The sequence below is a fragment of the Gopherus evgoodei genome, chromosome 6, assembly GCF_007399415.2.
Source record: "Gopherus evgoodei ecotype Sinaloan lineage chromosome 6, rGopEvg1_v1.p, whole genome shotgun sequence".
Classification (NCBI taxonomy): domain Eukaryota; kingdom Metazoa; phylum Chordata; order Testudines; family Testudinidae; genus Gopherus; species Gopherus evgoodei.
Genome location: NC_044327.1, coordinates 16,995,151 through 17,014,173, shown reverse-complemented (window position 1 = coordinate 17,014,173; position 19,023 = coordinate 16,995,151). Strand labels below are relative to the sequence as shown.

The following is a 19,023-nucleotide window of genomic DNA, read 5'->3' as shown; positions in this document are numbered from 1 at the left end:
ACCACAATCCCCTACCCCAAACCCCTCCTGCACCCAAACTCCCTCCCAAAGCCCACACCGCAAACCCTGTCCTATGCCCCAACCCCCTGCCCCAGCCTGGATCCCCTTCCTGCACCCTGAACCCCTCTATTCTGGCCCCAGCCCAGAGCCCGCACCCCCAGCCCAGAGCCCATACCCCCTCCCACACTGCAACCCCCTGCCTCAGCCTGGAGCCCCTCCCACACTCCAGACCCCAAGCGATAGAGGGAGAGGGATGGAGTGAGTGGGGATGGAGCCTTAGAGAAGGGGTGGGGCATCGGGGAAAGGGGCAAGGCAAGGCAAGGGTCTTCAGTTTTGTGCTATAAGAAAGTTAGCGACCCTATAAGGAGAAGGACAGAAAATGGTAACTTTTTCTTATCTGGTAATCAGATTTCTGTGACTTCTGTTCCAAGCTGGACAGCTCTCCCTAAATTTAGTAAAACAGAGTTTTTTGCTCATTTGTTTTGAATTTTCCCCTTTTTTCTCATTAGAACCCTGAACACTATTTTCTAACAGTAACAACATTTGGGGAATAAAAAGAGGCAAGAAGAAGCAATGTGAAAAATATAGTGTGTGTGGATCATTATCTGACTTTAGAGAAGGTAGTAAGACCTCATGAGGCACTTGGGCCAGGCTTACTGAGGCTAGGGAGAAAGTGATAAAATCTGTCAAATCAGTGGCAGGGGAAGTTAGTGGCCTAGGACTAGAGAAGATCTTTACTGACATTCGTGTTTGATCAAATAATGAAGTTTATTTTGGTTTAAAAAATAAATAAATGCACACTAATATTCACACAGTGTTAATCTGCTTTCTGTTTGTCAGAGGGCATTGTGTTTAGTCCAAAAATCAGAGAGTTATAAAATAGCTACAACTGTGTTTTTGCAAAGGATTTGGGAGTTTTAAAGTGCTCTGTCTTGGTTATTTAGTTTCCTCCGAAGGCCTTTTGGGGAAGGTGAGGTCTCCATGTTTTTTCCTCGACGTGAGGACAGTAGCAGAGATCTGGAGCAGAATGCCGTGTGGAAAGAATGAAAAGATTTCTTGCAGGAGCTAAGCTGGGGAGAAGAGGGCTCAGTGGAGAGCTATATAAAGAAGGAAAAACTGACCCTAGTGCATGGAAGATGATCGGTTTCAGTTACATGTGATATAAGCATGCTGGGCTATGTATGAAATTGAAGCAAGCTTTCTAGGATGACCCTTTTTAAGAGGGAGGAATATCTTACACAATGGCAGGCAGAGACTGAGCTTAAACAAAAAAAGACATGACTGACTCAGAGAAGCATGTGGAATTCAGCTTTCCTGCATTACTATCTGCTCTTACTTGGCATGCTAAATATATGTTGGCTTTGAGAAAAGTGAATTAAGAATAGGAAAATTACTGGCGGGGTTGATCTAGATGACTACACTGTGGCCTCAGTCTGATAAATACCAATTAACTCTTTTTTTTTGCATATCTGATGGATGTTCAGTACAGTCAGTGGGAGCAGTTTTTCACAACATCTTCCAGGAAAGGCGATGTTAGGTAGGGACAGCATTAAGTTTACCTACAAAACTTTTAAATCTTTTCCATGGCCATTAATATATATCAGTATACAGGGACGCTGGGGATTTTTGTTTTGTTTTGCAAATGAAACTGCTAAATTCCGTTTTCAAGAGTTGAGATCCTGGAATTTGATCATTATCTTAAAACCAGTTTCAAAGAACACACTAACTTCATTTCTTTTCACCATTCTTTATTTCATTTTTTTGTACATATAATGAAGGGAAATACACAAAGAAGCTGGTATAACCTCAGTCAAAGCAACCTGAATGGGGAACTCTTTTGCATTTCACTAACAAATGTGTTTTCCTGTTGCACCTTTGTTCTTTATCTTTGGTTTGTGGGAAAAACTGTAATTAGATTTGTCTTGAAGTGTGCTCCAATACTAGAATAATAGTTCAAGGACTGAAATAGCAGTAAAGAAAATCACTCTCCATACCTCCTTCAGAACATGTAGGAGAAATGTCTTGAGGTTTTTAACAAAGGTATTGGCTGTTGGTGTGTTTTGTATTTGGTCCTGAGCACCATTATTCTGTCTGTGAGTGTAAGTTCCATAGTGTAGGTCCAGCTCCTCTGAAAGTTCTGTCTCTGGCACTCCAGGAATCTCCCCAAGTTATTCAAGAGTTGTGGCATGTGGCCATTGTCAAAGGTTGCCATGGTTGCCAAGGAAGAAAACATCTCTTGGGCACCTAGTGTTGATCCTATGAAGGACTTTAAGCAGGACTGAGACTTTGAACTGTACTTCATGTTGAGTGGGAAGCCATCATAGCTTGAGGAGTACTGGTGCAATGTGCTTACGTTGACCTATATTCCTAACTGCACAGGCTGCTATGTTGTGTATCACTGGGAGCTTTTTCAGAATGTGGTTTCATTCCTAAAGACGACTTGCAATAATCATGCCCAGAGTTTACAAATGTGTATATCTCTGCCTGAGACCAGTAGCTCAAACTACATTTGAGTACACCTTTAAATACCTGCAACTTAGGTGAGAGAACATTTGAAGTACATTAGTATCAGATGCATAGAATGTTGCTACTGTACTGAGTGCATGTGTGTTAATTACCAAGACACAATGGTGTTTGTTAAACTTCATCTTAAATCTCCTACTGTTGTATTACTAGCTATACTAGTGGTAACAATGGTGGGATCAGGCAACTGCTGGCATTTTTGCCAGAATGACATTTAGACTAGCTTTGGTAAGGGTGAGATGACGTGAGGGTATAAATTACAGTGCCTTGTCTACACTCATGCCACCACCATTGTTACTGCTTCTTGAACTGCACCAGTGGTAATAAAATGCTGTAAGATCAACAGCACAACAAATCTATGCTAGACACAGGCAGCAGAAGGCCAGACTTCAATTTTTTCAGAAGAAGGGTCATTGCAGTTTTCTGAAATGGTTTAGCATGCTTATTGAAGTGGCAGACTCTTTTAAAATATCATTTTATGCACTCAATTAAACTATCCAGAGAAATTATCTAAAACTATATGAGAGACACCGGATAAAAATGAGGATGTTAGAAAGAATATATCTATGGCAACAGAAGACAAAGTTAAAATGTTTGACAAAATTTTCACCCCATAAAACAAAAGTCAGTCAACAATTGAACCTTAAACTAATAAGTGACATAAGGAATACGTTTCTCATACTTCACAAAAAAACAGTTTGTTTGAGTGGTGTAAGTAGCACAGACAAAAAAGAATGAATGCAAACTAAAAATTATCAAGGGCTGCTGTACTTCTGTTCATCCTCCAAATTATTTCAGCGTGTCTTGGGAAAGCTGGGATCATTATATTACCTTTAAATGCAAATGCCTGTCTCCTTTAGAGATGGGTAACGAGCAGTAATGTTTGTATTTTTTTAAAATATAGCACTGAGGTGTTTCTGAAGAAGTTGGGGGAATTTTCAAGTATTTAATTGCACTCTTGAGTAAGCATATTTTGCTTTTAAAACTGAGTATCACTTATGATGAGACTCAAGCTTCTAGTAGTTACTCTATATAGATGGTAAAAAAATATGCAGTTAATGTGATCATACTGTATTATACTGCAGTATTTAGACAATTTGGAGGGGAGAGGAGATACTTTCCATTTTTGAAATTTGTCCCTGGTTTACAATTAGAGCTATGAGAGCAGTTATGTTATCTTGTTTCAAATAAAAAATAAAATGTTGTTTTATCATGTTGGTACTTTAGAAATTGCTAATATAATACAAGTTGAAAACTAATTTTTCTGAAACAATTTTCTTGGTGAAGAAATGCATGCATATAATACTGGTACTATGTATGTCATGATATTTCATTTCTTTTAAAACATACATTGGAATTTTTTTGTTAACATGTTGCTGGATTCAATATGTTTCAATTTAGTTTTACCTGGCTGGGTTAAATATTTTATTATCCTGAACCAAACTTTCAATGTATCTCTTGAAACATCTCTTTCAAGTCTTCTGTAAATGGTCATGCATCCGATAGGCAAACTGTGCCATGCAATTAAATTAATCGGAGATTGGTTTGGAGGCAGTTTGGTATTTGGGTGGTTATGCTTACATGGCTTTCTTGATGATCTAAAGATTTTTTCCTTTCTTTCTAGGAGCGAATGCCAGCATGATTGAGATCTGACCAACTGTGTCAATACTTCAGGTGTGGAGGAGGGGCCTAACATATTTAACGTCTGCTGAGCTACCATGGCAGTCCCGTCTGCTTTGGTGCCCTCCTCAATGATGTCACTACCACAGGTAATTGAGGTGAGTAGACAAATACAAAATTCTTGTAGAGTGGAATTGATCAAACTTGTGTGTGCAAAGGTGTTAAGATTAGATTCCTAATCATTGGCTGGCTTGGTTTCAAGTCATTGATAGAATTCCTCCTAATGTTTTGTACTCTGGATATACTCAGCATTCATTGTATAATGTTATCCTTTTTGTGAAGTGATACTATTCTGTTCTTAGCGCCAGTACTTTATTAATAGATGCTAGTTCACAGTCCACTGTTGTTTGTGTTTTTGTCACACCTTGAGGTCCCAATTGGGATCAGGGCCCAATAGTTGTAGGCACAGTCGTGTGTGTGTGTGTGCATGCGCGCGTTCGTGCACGTACACACACACACAATTACTCTCCGTTTGTTGTTGTTAATGAGAAAGCTCAGGAAGTCTCTATTGGCCAAAATATTACTACTAAATTCACATCCGTCGACCAAATATTGCATGAGCTAGCAGGTACTATACTACCCCTACATTAGAAAAAGAACAGTTCAGCCACATGTAGGGTATGTCTAAACTGCAAAAACAAACAAACAAAAACTTCAAACAAAAAACCATAGGTTAGTTAACACGAGTTAACACACTTTTTTGTGTGTGTGCAGTGTACACACTGTGTAGATATAATCTCTAAACACTTGTGAGTTCATCTCTTTTATGTGTCTTTCTTATCACAGCACTATTACAAAACTAGACTCTGATTCTTCATTAAGATCTGTATAGGTGTCTGGATGAATTCCCATTGTGATCAGTGCACCTGCATGAATCTGACTTTAGGATTGGGGTGCTAGTCAAGTCAATTTAAAATGTGTAATGACTGTAAATCAACTGGCATATAGCTTGTAATATGCTATGTCATCCAGGATCACTGCACGTGGGGAAAAAAATTACTATGTGAGATTTTGAATGCTGCTATTTGTAGGCTAAAGTAAAGTGGGTTTTTTTGTTTTGTTTTTTTTGGGGGGTTTTTTAACAGCGGGTATGAACATAAGGAACCAAAATGGTTAATGGAAAAGATGATTAGGTTGGAACCAAGTCAGTTAAAGCAAACTGCAAACTAAACACACAGAGATTTTTCTAGCTGAAGGGTGGTGAATGTTCAGGGCAGTTGGCTCATCCAGATCTGAAACCTGATATAAGCAATCTCTGCTCCAGGAGGCTGTTCTGCACATTAAACAAATGCATTTTTTTTAATTCCAGTAATTCATAATGTGTTCAGATGTTTTAGGCATTTGTGGTTTTCCAATAGATTTAAAAATGATATAGTCACATTCCACAGTATGGACTTGTCTTCCTAATTTCAAAATGGTTAGGCCATTTTATTTCTAAAAATCTTATTGTAAGAATTTTTAATATTCTTACTGGCCACGTATTTTGCTGGAGTTAATTAATAATGAATAACAGTAGAAATCCTTGAGTGGTACCTTCTTACTGAAGATCATCCTACATTAGCCCCAAACAAGTTTCTTTGGATCGATCACATCTTTGAACATGGGATTTAAAGAGTTAGTCGAGATTTAACTGGTATGAAAGATCAGTTTTTCCATAGTTTTTCTTTGGTACAAGCATATCTTATTCATAATCTGTCCATGCTGTACATTAATTTTACAATTGAATTTGGTATAGCTGTTAGCTCCTCTTTTTTTATATTCAGTATCTTATATGATTCACCACTAACTTGAAAAATAGGTAATGTCCCTCTCAGCCTTCAGTGCCTAAAATTTATGCCCCATTTTAATCTTTCTTTTGTTTAATGTGAAATATGTATGGATCAGGAAGAATGGTTATGGCAATTTTGCAACAAAAAAACTTCAAAAACAGACTCCAAAGAGAGACTGCTGAACTCGAATTAATATGCAAATTAGGTACAATTAACTCAGGCTTAAACAGAGACTGGGAATGGTTGGGTCATTACACTAATTGAATCATCACTGGTTCTTTCACCTGCACATCCACCAATGTAATATATGCCATCATATGCCAGCAATGCCCCTCTGCTATGTACATCGGCCAAACTGGACAGTCTCTACGGAAAAGGATAAATGGACACAAATCAGACATTAGGAATGGCAATATACAAAAACCTGTAGGAGAGCACTTCAACCTCCCTGGCCACACTATAGCAGACCTTAAGGTGGCCATCCTGCAGCAAAAAAACTTCAGGACCAGACTTCAAAGAGAAACTGCTGAGCTTCAGTTTATCTGCAAATTTGACACCATCAGCTCAGGATTGAACAAAGACTGTGAATGGCTTGCCAACTACAGAACCAGTTTCTCCTCTCTTGGTTTTCACACCTCAACTGCTAGAACAGGGCCTCATTCTCCCTGATTGAACTGACCTCGTTATCTCTAGCTTGCTTGCTAGCCTATATATACCTGCCCCTGGAAATTTCCACTACATGCATCTGAGGAACTGGGTATTCACCCACAAAAGCTCATGCTCCAAAACGTCTGTTAGTCTATAAGGTGCCACAGGATTCTTTGCTGCTATTTCCCTATGTTAAGTTCTCCTCACACCTTCTATGGGTCATCTTAATTATCACTTCAAAAGGTTTTTTTTTCTTTTTTCTCCTGCTGATGATAGCTCATCTCAATTGATTAGACTCTTCCTGTTGGTATATATACTTCCAACTTTTCATGTTCTCTGTATGTATAAATATTTCCTGTCTGTGTGTTCCATTCTATGCATCCGAAGAAGTGAGCTGTAGCTCACGAAAGCTCATGCTGAAATAAATGTGTTATTCTCTAAGGTGCCACAAGTACTTCTGTTCTGGTTATGGTTTGTCACTGTATGTAGTACAGTGTTTAATATAATTGAACTCCTTTTTGTTAAAGCTTGCATGTAACTTAAAATGTTTCTCCATCTCAAGTTTGTGCTCACACTGTACATGAAGATGTGTGCACATCCTGATGGCTATGCAGATTAATTCTTAGATGTTTGTGAAGATTATGAGCTTTAGGAGAAGGAGATGACTAGGAAATACGAATAACTTGTGTTAAAGCTGCTCACTGTATGTACCAACACCTCTCAAATCCTTCAAGGAAAGGCATTTGAACAATGAAAGAATCTAAGAATAAATCTCTCAGGTGCTTGTTACTTTGCCCACATACAGAAATGGATAGCAGTAAGTTGTAAGTTCTTTGCAGCAGGGGCCATCTTTTTGTTTTGTGTTTGTACAACATCTAGCACACTGGGATCCTGATTCATACTTGGGGCTCAGAGGCATTACTGCCATACAAATAACAATAGTAAAAAAAATCACCCCCCTTAGCTGAAGTAATAGTAGAGACACAAAGTAACAAACACTTGATAAACATGAGTCTTCATCTTTAGCTTCTTGGACTGGTTTTTGTTTTGTTTTGTTTTTAAGTGTGTGACTTCCTCCTACTCCTTTTTCCTCCTTCTTTTCAGCCAATCTTTCCCCCTCATCTTCATATAGGCAAAAATGCTACACAGGGAGATACACTGTAGGAACCCCATAGTGTAGTAGGTAGAAAGGTTTACTGAGTGGCCAGCAGGAATCTTGAGGAAGCATTTTAGGATGCCTGAAAGGCCGTATATTGTTTGCAAGGGGAAGCAATAATTAATGATGTTCTAGATAAGATAATTTACTGCATAGAGTGATTAGAAGGTTGTCTTTAAAGATGAGGTGGTGGGTAAGGGAGAGAGGATTATATTTTTTCCCCACAGTGGGAAATTAGAGGCCCGAAACAGTTTATCCATTCTGTTTACACTTCACAGCCTCAAGAAGAAATTATTTGCTCTTATGAACTAAGAGCTCTTGGAGCACTTCAAACACGCTAGAAAGGCCGTTGTTCTCTTGTTGTGTTTTTGTTTACATTTTGATTTTTGATTTTGCCTGCCAGAGCTACCTAGAGCTAGATTTAAATGGGAACACACAAATAAATATCTGGAATTGCTCTAAAAGGGAGTCCAGAAGACCGCTTTCATTGTCCTCTCTGTGCTTGCCAAACCAGTCTTCAGAAAGCAATTCTCCTCCTTTTGAAATGGAGTATGTTTTTGTTCCCCTTTCCTCGCCATGTATTCCTGCTTCTGCATGTGCTAATGCTATAACTTTTTAAAAGTGTGGCAACGAGCAGGAGGGGAAAAGGGCAGGGAGAATGCAATGGTAGCTGATACCGGACCTATGTATTTCCAATCCCATTTCTAGCAGCCTTCTATTGGCACTGTCGCTTTTCATTGTAAATATTCTTTCAGTGTCCTTAATCTGAGCTCTTTTCCCTGTCTCATACTGAATAATCTTTAAGACATGCTGACCTCCTCCTTACACTCCTCACCCCCATGGTGAAGGTGAAATCTTGTAGTTGAGATATCATGACCTTTAATGTAGGTGATGTGAAGTGACTGTTTGCTCCAGAAAAGGGGGAAATGCACAGCAGTGGAGTTTGCTTCTTCAAAATGTGACATAGTAGAAAATTCCAGTCACTGACGTGTGGCTAAACGGTGGTAGCGCCCGCACCTTTGAACTCTTTAGTTGCAGTACGATCAGTGGAATTACATTGACGGTGTTGGAATAAAATGGAACAACAAACATGAGAGGGGAGAAATGTTGATACATTTTTAATTCCAGTAGAAAGTGTTGCTGGAATTTAAACAAATGAGACTATCTCCCTAGACTGTTGTAGGATGATTTGGGTGATTCTGCCTCCACAGTGGCTATTCCTGCTTTTGATGATAAACTTAGTTTTAATGCTCATAACCGTTGATGCCTGAGAACAGCCTTAATGTGTAAAAGAGCAGCAAAGCTGCTATTGTCCCCTCCGCTTAGACAAAACAGCATTGTCTGTGATTTGGGGTTGGCTCCCAATTGCAGTACTGAGCAGAGTGAAGTATGTAGCATTTCCCCCCTCCAGGTGAGTAAACAGATTAAAGACATTACCAAAACAGATCTCTGGTAGCACTGAGTACTTTGAATGAGAGAGCAAATCAGCAGTGGTCAGACAGGCCAGGAAATGAATAACTAGTGATAAACATGAATCCACCCAATTATAGGCATTTCATAAGGGGAAAGTTAAACACTGTGTGGCTTTCTCATTGCGCCAAATGAAATGGTCAGTGTTCAAAATATGTATTCATGGTTACAGAGTAGAATAGCATTGTGTTTTATGGACTTCTGGTTGGTCGGGCTTGATTGTGTCATTGATAGAGAGCCCATTGTTGCCAGTGTCCCAAAAAGAGAAGTTCTGTTATGTACATCTTCATATATTCTGTTTACACGTGTTTCATGAAAGAGTCCATCAAAGCAAAGTAAACTGAGAGATGGATCAATGCTGTCTGTGTACGCAAAGGTCCAGTATATTGCCAGGAAAAAATATTTCAAGAGGTAAATACTGAGTAGTCTTATTATTTCCATTTAAAAACTTGTTTTCCTACCCCAAGCTAAATGTCCTACACTAGTAAACATAATTCTGAATAAACATTTTCCTTACTGGCTAAGTTTTCCCACATGCTTACCTTGCTTGTACACTGCATGCAAAAGCTGCTAGTTGCATCTTATTTGGAGTTAGAGAGTGGTCCAAGCATCCTATTGTAGAGAATCAATCTTGCACCCATGGAAGCCAATCAGTATTTTGATATAAATAGGATTGGGCACAAAGTCTACACATTGCAGTTCACTATGGACTGAAAGTCCTCTGTGAAGGTATTTTGATAGCTTCTTTCATCCCAAAGTACATCAGTGCAGAGACTGCATTAGTACAGCACTTAACACAATCAGGCCTTGAACCTGATTGGGGCCCCTGGGAACTGGTGTAATTACAAATATTTTAATAAGAGCTGTAAACCTTCAGTTGCCAAATGAATATCCCGACTTGCTTTGCAATGCAGTCCAAAGACATCAGAGATTTTCTGGCCAAGATTTCCAAAGGTAGTCATGAGTGATTTATGGCTGCCTGGCTTGACATCTTTTAAAGGAGCCTGATCATTTTAGGTTGGGTGCTCAGCATTATCTGAAAATGGTGAGCTGGTACCTCTTTCGTGATGCCTTCTTGGTCTAGAATATAGCATTTCATTAACAACAGTCACTCTCTAGCGGTTATGGTTGCTGAAGTGCATTTGGGCCACATTTTCAAGGCTGGCTGGTGCAGTGAGGTGTACCGTCATTTGCAGAATCTGAGACTGGACTCGCTATGTGTGGACTGGACTAGTAATCTCAGTGGATGTTAACTCAGATGCCTAATGCAATACTTTTAAAGGTTTCCATTGTTAACTATTTCTCTGCTCATCAAAGCATGTACAAATAAAGGACCATATTATGAAGACCTGCACAATCTACTGAGTGACAGTGGTATTTTAGCACAAGAGAGTTGTCTTGGAAGAGTGCCACACCTGCCCTGTCTTACTCCTCAAACCCCTCCCTCACCCCCAGTGCTTGTTTTTTAATTTCACTTTTTGAAATCTTTCCAAACTTTTTTTGGCTGCTCATTTCCCCCAACTACCTTGGACAACAAATTCCTAATATGTTGTTTGGGTTTTTTGGTTTTGTTGTTGTGTTGTTTTTTGCTGGCCTGGTGGCAGGGAAATGCTTTGGGCAGTGATAGTGAGCGTATCTGCGGGGGACAGGGAGCATGCGGTAGTAATGTTTTAAAGGGTTAACTGGACTTGACTGAAACAAATTTGCAACCTTAATTCCTTTTACCATTCAAAACAAAACTTCAGTAAAATTGCCGGTATTCCATTTATCTTTAGCAGACTGCTCAACCGTCCTTTGGTAAGAAAGGGATTTTGAGAGTCAGAGAGCCAAACTTCCTGCTGCCTGTTCTTTTTTTATTCCAGGGGAACTATTTTTGAATTTTTCTTCATAATAACTTTACAGTGAATAACCATTAAAGAAGGTCAACACCCTCTTTGGTTTTACAGGCAACCTGTGGAGGTCGTAATCGTGGCTTCCAACAGGATCTGTGTCTCCAATGAATTATGCTTTCTTGTGGTAAAACTGTTTCTTTCTGCACAGTCCCCAGTGGCTGTTCGTTCCTTACGCTCCCACATAAACCTCTCAATATTGAGGACAGATGCTACACTCCATCGTCATTCAAGATTTCACTGGGCCACAATACAACTTGTTCAAAAAGTGTACTAAAGATATTGGAGTATTGGGCTTGATTCCAATTGACACAAAGGCCTCTTTTACATTGCCAGAGCCATGTACAAGGACCTTAAAATAGGTGTAAATATAAGAATTGCCACCCCTTTGAGGCCTCTTTACATGGTTGAAGGGGTTTTAAATGGCTTCAGTATAAACGAGAGGCAGAGCCATTGTTAATAGAACTCACAGCCTACATCTTGAAGGTGTCTCAAAAATAAATGACTTTGGAAATATGAATTTTCAGCCTCAGAAGAAAGAATAAGGTTTCAGTTGCTAGACTGTTACTTGGGTTGGCTTGGGAGAAATAAAAGCACCAAGATAGTCAGCCAGGGTTTTCTTCAAAGGATATTGTTTATAAGCAGAAGACCAGTCATGCAACATAAGTAAAAAACAGAGCAACAGAAAACTCCCCTGCACTGGGGTTCAACCCAGACATGTGAACCTGGATCCAGAGCCCAACTGTTACTGACACATTCTCCCTCTTCTGTGTCTCAAGCAGCTAATATATAGTCCTTTTCCTGAGCGCCTGTGTGACTGGTAGAGGACATTGAGCTGGTTAACTTCTCTGGGAACAAAGTATTGTCTCTGTACATACTCAGACAACCCAGTGGGCTTACTGGCCTGTACTGAAGCTGTTCTACCACGTTTGCACTACAATCATTACCTGTGCTAGCTAGGTTAAAGCTAGCACAGCTATGCCTAACTGTGCAACAATCACATCTTTACTTTCACTGTAGATGTACCAAAGGGCTGGTCTGCACTACCGTGCTGAATCGATCTAAGTTACGTAACTTAACTTACATGAATAACGTAACTGAAGTCAACGTAGTTAGGTCCACTTATCGCAGTGGCTACACTGCGCTGTGGCAACAGGAGAGCGTCTCCCATCAACTTCCCTTATGCTTCTCAGGGAGGTGGAGTACAAAATCGATGGGAGACTGCTTTCTCATCGATTTAGCGCATCTTCACCAGACCTGCTAAATCAACACTTGCTACATCGATTGCAGATCTACCGGTAATGTGGACATGCCCTTAGAGAGGAGCAGTATGGTTATTAGCACTGCCCATTCATGTACATGAGCAGCCAGACTTGTTCAATGCTGCACCACAATGTTGTCTGTAAAACCAAATAAGGTGTTGACACTCTTTCAGTGCATCTTTTGGGGGTTTGTAGTGGTCTCAGCAGTCATAGGCTGTGGATGTTCTGGGCATGATTCTCATATGGATTTAGAGGACAGACTAAAATGACTGTGGGAAAATCGATATAAAGTGCTACCAGATAATGTTTTACACTCACATTGTAAGATGTAAATACCTATACATGACGTAAGGCAGGGGAGAATCAGGCTCTCTGTGTCAAAGTTCCCTCTTTTGTGGACTTCACAGCCAGCATTTACTTTCTTCTAAGTTTAGGAAGTTGAAAATAAGGGTTAATATCTTTACTCAGACATACATTTAGATGAATATATTTGTGTAAAAAAAAAAAAAGGTTTTTTACATTTCGTTTTTGTACCTCCTCTTTATTTTGCACTCTACAGCCAAGTCATTTTAGTCTGTGCTCTAAATCCATGTTTACCACTAACCAGACCCTTTTCAACTTGCAATGTTCGTTTTCTGAAATATGATTTTGTAATTATGGGATGGGTGGGGAATTATTCATATGCTGACTAACCTTTTACCCTTTATTCTGGGCCCTTGGCTGGGATTGCTGGTTTGTCTCTCAAGTCTAGTCTTCCTGGTGCATCGGTAGATTTTAAGTCATGTAGTTAAATTCAAAGCAGCAGCACTTTTTTCCAGACAACTTCTATAGTAAACACTCTATGTGAATCCAAGTCTCTCTGAGTACAGAATCCCACATCCTTCCTGACTCTAAATTTCTGTTGAAGAAACTGTCTTCTGGATCTCTCTGAGGGCATTCAGATTACTGCTTCTCTTGGTGGTCTTTGTTAATTAAGGAGCAAGGTAGTCAAGATCTCATCTTGCAAAAGCAATCAGTCTGCTCTGAGTTTCATTGGCTTGAAGAAGGCTGTATGCAAGTTGAAACTCTTGTTGCAAAATTTCAGGCCTTGAGTTTTATTTGATGTTTTGTTATAAGCATGATTTTGATCCCTCCCCCAACTTTTAAAAAATCCAAGAAGCCATCATCCCTTCTACATGTTTTCTAACAACGTAAGAAAAATGTGGCCGAATTTTTAATTTTAATTGGAGATGAGCTTTTCGCTTTGTTGATGAAACTTTTTGGGAGAATTTTGAAATTTTTTTGTATGCTTTCAGTAACACTTGAAAATGGCTCATTCTGGAATTTCTCAGGTCTGAAAATTACACAATGAGAAATGAAAAATAATGCACTTGAGTGTTCTTTGTTAGGTAGGCTGGGTAGCTAATTTTAGAGCTGTTCACTAATGAGCTCTGAAACTGTCAGGTCCCAGCAGGGTTTATATACCGAGACCATTAACCCTTCAGACCCTCCCAGTGCTAACATATGCTTCATTTAGAAAATATCAGTCAATTGCTAGTGTTCTGAAAACTTGTCAACGTTTGTTTTTCACCCTGAAAATCAGGTGGTTCCCAGTCTTGCTGCAGTGAATTTCCAGAGCTCTTATCTCAAGTTCCTGCTTCAGCTGCCAGCACCTCCTCTCACTCACATTTTCTACCAGAAGAGAAAAGGTGGTGATGGAATCTTCACCAACCTCAGATATCCTTGTCCTCTGGACTCACTGGCTCCTCTTTGCTGGCCCCTAAGCTGCTCTTGTGACATTCCACAGAGGGAAGGAGTGGATGCTGTTGCAATTCTCTTAATACCAGGGTTTTCATGCACCTGGCAGAGGAGGGAAAGTAGCTGAGGCAGGATGTTGGTTCCCCACCCCACTGCAGGGTGGTCACAAGATGATATCTATGATTTGGCCCTAGTGGGGTCTTTCAAAAAGGGAAGTTATGAGTCTAAAGAAAAAAGATAGGAAATAGCAATCTTTGAGCCCTGTGCAAAGTTGGCTTTCCTGTAAAAGTGAAGATTGGGCATTGCTTAGAGGGGCAGAGTGAATTTTGTTTATTAAATCTGAGTGCTGAATCTCCTGGCCCTTTCTTACTTTGGTTAGAACTATTTCTACTAATGTTTTAATAAATAAGATTTTACAAATGTGACGGTCTCTTAACAAATTCTTTTATTTTATTTTGTTGGGAGGAATTGGCTCTTTGAGAACTAAGCTCAGCCTGATGTGCTTAACCAGGTACTCTGAGTTTGGCTTCCTACTCTTCTGCCTTTCATTTGTCTCATCTATGCTTCATAATAGACTTATTTCCTGAACATTAAAATATGTATTTAAAATGAACATTTGCAATTCAGTTTAAATCAACTTCTGCTGAAATCATCTATTAAATGGATACGGTAAAGTTTAGGACCTTGAACATCTGTTTTTAACTGGGCTATGAAATGCTGAGAGTGAAACTTCAGGAAATTAAAATATAAACTTCCCTGCCTCTTTCCTGAAGGGGCAGGAGCTGGGGACGGGTCTGTCTGTTTGCTAATGCCATTATGTTAGGTTAACCCTTTGGATGTCCAAAGACATCCCCCATTCTTTTATTGCTTGGCCATAAGCTGTCATGTAGAACTATTCAGTATATAAATGCATTGCCTTGGAATCTCAGAGTCAATAGATGGGTGGTTAACTCTTCTATAAAGATGTGTGCTGGAAAGAGGAGAGCTTGATCAGCTGCAAGCTCCCCTGCTTACACTATGTCCGCAAACCACACCTGATTACTATCCCAGATGTGCCTCTTGAGGTCTCTTCAAACTCCAATAGAGAGCATGAATAAATTGCCCTTTTCCTTCTCAAGAGCAAACACCTGCATGTCTGAAATGTGGAAATGCCTTTCTTTCCCTTGGGAATAGAGATGATTCTTGCCAGCAGTTACAGACTTTAGACTAGCATCCACTGAAAAGCAAAGCTCCTTCCTTTGAAACTCCTGGAAAGAGCAATTTGTAGAGCACTGTGTCCCACTGTCTTCAGTATTATTAGACTCTACAGTCAGGTTCTTGTTAGGATACTCAAGTTCTGTAGCATTCCTGAATTTAACCAATCCTTGTTTAAGCATACCCTATATTCATATATGCATTGTGTGTGCATATATTTCCGGCTGGCTTGGTGATTGGCTTTTTATACATAACTGAGATACATTACACTTAACATTGCTACTTGTAATGCATTCGTTTTATCATAGCTTGCTGATGTGTGTTTGGAATGGTGGGGGTTCTGACAGGAAGGGGACAATGCTATGCACTCGACTGTTATATGGATTGCATTTTTTAAGTTAGCTCTATTTTGCCGAACAACTACAGAAATATAATCCTCAAAGCTGTATTTGCAAGAAAAACTGGCTTCCCTAATCAGTTTGCGGAGAGGCAACAGTGAAGCTCAGATCATAAATATGGGTATTGATTAGCTGAAATTTCTTTTTCAGATACTAAACTTAGTACGTGAATGCAACAGAGAACATTCATTGATTGATTTAAGACCAGAAGGCACCATTAGATCATCTAGTCTGACCTCCTGCATAACACAGCCATTAGAACTTCATCCAGTTTACTCCTGTAAAATTTGCAAAAAGTTTGGTATTCATATAATAATGCAGATTCTGGCAAAGCTTTTTATAATGTTCACTAATTAAATACTATACGACTTCCCCTCTCTCCAAAGGGCTTTTGTACTTGAGCTATTATTCCCTCACAATCTTTGAACAAAGAATTTAAAGCCATATGTGTTATGTCCTTAAGTCTGGCCTACTGAAGGTACCCACTGAACATGAGTCGTCCTATTCAATTGAGGGATTCTATAAGAGATTTTAATTGATAAATAATTAGGACTCAAAGGCCAAACTTCTAGGAAAGGGCTTTATTTGGAGACTTATAAAAGTTAAACTCAGCCTACTGAGCAGTGTTTAGGGTGGAGGGTAAAATTATTGTAACTAAAAGGATATTTTTATTCCTTAACTGAAGCTTTACCTTCTGTGCAACACGTTTTGTGTATACATGGAAGGTTTTTGCCATGTTGGTTTACAGGAATTTCCCTGGTAGTATTGACTTTCACAAATGAACATTAGTGGAAATAACTTTTAATAATTCCAAAGAAATCTTTCAGCTGCTGTTTTTACTTAGCTCCACCCACTAGTTCTGTTTCCCAGTTGTGCACATACTTAGTTCTCATGTGTTAGTAATGCTAAAAGTACAGGTTTACACTTAGTGAATAGAGTTGACTGAAAAATTCTGAATTTTTTTGAGGAGGATAAACAATTTTATCATTATTTTTATGTATCAGTAACATGCTTAACAATTCTTTTAATACTGTTCAAAGGTGTGAATAACAGTGGGGGAAAATTAGCGTGGCCATGTACATTGGCCAAACCAGACAGTCTCTATGCAAAAGAATAAATGGACACAAATCAGACGTCAAGAATTATAACATTCAAAAACCAGTCGGAGAACACTTCAGCCTCCCTGGACACTCAGTTACAGATCTAAATGTTGCAATTCTTCAACAAAAAAACTTCAGAAACAGACTCCAACGAGAAACTGTGGAACTGGAATTAATTTGGAAACTGGACACCATTAAATTAGGCTTGAATAAAGACTGGGAGTGGATGGGTCATTAAACAAAGTAAAAACTATTTTCCTATGCTAATTTTCCCCCTAGTGTTACTCACACCTTCTTGTCAACTGTTTGAAATGGGCCATCCTGATTCACTACAAATTTTTTTTTCCTCCTGCTGATAATAGCCCACCTTAATTGATTAGTCTTGTTAGAGTTGGTATGGCAACACTCATTTTTTCATGTTCTCTATGCATATATATCTTCCTGCTGTATTTTCCACTGATGAAAGCTTATGCCCAAATAAATTTGTTAGTCTCTAAGGCCTGGTCTACACGGGGGGCGGGGGGTCGATCTAAGTTATGCAAACTTCAGCTACATGAATAACGTAGCTGACGTCAACGTACTTAGATCAACTTACTGTTGTGTCTTCACCGCGGTGAGTCGAATGCTGCTGCTTCCCTGTCGACACTGCCTGCACCGCTTACCGAGCTGGAGTACAGGAGTCAACAGAAGAGTGCTCAGGGATCGATTTATCTTGTCTAGACTAGATGTGATAAATCGATCCCCGCTGGATCGATCACTGCCCGCTGATCTGGCCAGTAGTGAAGACGTACCCTAAGGTGCCACAAGGATTCCTCATTCTTTTTGCTGATACAAACTAACACAGCTACCACTCTGAAGCAATTGTAATGTCATCTTGGATATGAATTTAAATACGTTGTCTGCAGAATTATTCATGTTTCCTTGTTTCAGCATCTGCCTTACTTGTAGAGGCAAGTTTGCAGTCACTGGAATGCCGCTTTCAGTTCTGATGTCTGTTTTCTTTTTTTTTTTTTTCAGTCCACAGTCATGAGTGAACCCCAGTGCTACTACAATGAAAACATTGCCTTCTTTTATAACCGGAGTGGAAAATACTTAGCCACTGAATGGAATACTGTCAGCAAGCTTGTGATGGGACTGGGTATTACCGTCTGTATCTTCATAATGCTGGCCAACCTCTTAGTTATGGTGGCTATTTATGTCAACCGTCGCTTCCACTTTCCTATTTATTACTTAATGGCCAACTTAGCTGCGGCGGACTTCTTTGCAGGGCTGGCCTACTTTTACCTAATGTTTAACACGGGACCCAACACTAGAAGATTGACTGTAAGCACCTGGCTTCTTCGCCAGGGTCTCATTGACACTAGCCTGACGGCCTCTGTAGCCAATTTGCTGGCCATTGCTATTGAGAGGCACATTACCGTCTTCCGAATGCAGCTGCATACTCGGATGAGCAACCGACGAGTGGTGGTAGTAATTGTTGTCATCTGGACTATGGCCATTGTCATGGGTGCTATACCAAGTGTCGGCTGGAACTGTATCTGTGATATCACTCACTGCTCCAATATGGCACCACTCTATAGTGACTCTTACTTGGTTTTCTGGGCTGTTTTCAACCTGGTCACTTTTTTGGTTATGGTGGTCCTATATGCTCATATCTTTGGGTATGTCCGCCAAAGGACTATGAGAATGTCCAGGCACAGTTCTGGGCCCCGCAGAAATCGGGACACCATGATGAGTCTCCTGAAGACCGTGGTCATTGTGCTTGGTGAGTATCTACTTCAGCAAAAATGTTTCTGTTTCCCGTAGCGTAAGTTAATAAAACATTTCATTAGTGCTAGAGGAGAACTGGAACATGCATGCCCAACCTTCGCGTTGGCACGTCATAAATTTATGGGGGATGGGAAAGGGAGTGAGCAAGCAAACACCAAGTGTTCATACCACTCTTGGAATTATCATATTTATGGCAGTGATATCTGAACCTCAGTCATTCTATAATTCAACATCTGTCCTGGTAATATCATTTTTTTAAGGGGAACACTTCAGGGAGTGATGGAAAACAGGACGTGGATTATAACGCTGATATGCAGCCCCTTCCACAGGAGAAGCTTCACTTACATTTCCTGGTCCATTATAAACCTCCCCAATGCAGACATACCCTCTTTCATAGAAACTTTATCCCCTGCATGTCTTCGTGGTG

General features: G+C 39.8%; 1 protein-coding gene across 6 annotated transcripts in view; it reads left to right on the top strand.

Moving 5' to 3' along the window:
• Positions 1-19,023, top strand: part of LPAR1 (lysophosphatidic acid receptor 1) — a 122,677-nt gene that overhangs the window by 37,377 nt on the left and 66,277 nt on the right. For 5 of the 6 annotated variants that reach the window (XM_030567458.1, XM_030567459.1, XM_030567462.1 and 2 more), the window contains exons 2-3: positions 4,148-4,301; positions 17,844-18,591. In XM_030567458.1, the coding sequence (XP_030423318.1) occupies positions 4,242-4,301; positions 17,844-18,591 (808 nt within the window). In that variant the 5' untranslated portion in view covers positions 4,148-4,241. Of the gene's footprint in view, positions 1-1,478; positions 1,538-4,147; positions 4,302-17,843; positions 18,592-19,023 lie in introns of those variants that run through there. The other variant, XM_030567461.1, reaches the window with a different exon arrangement.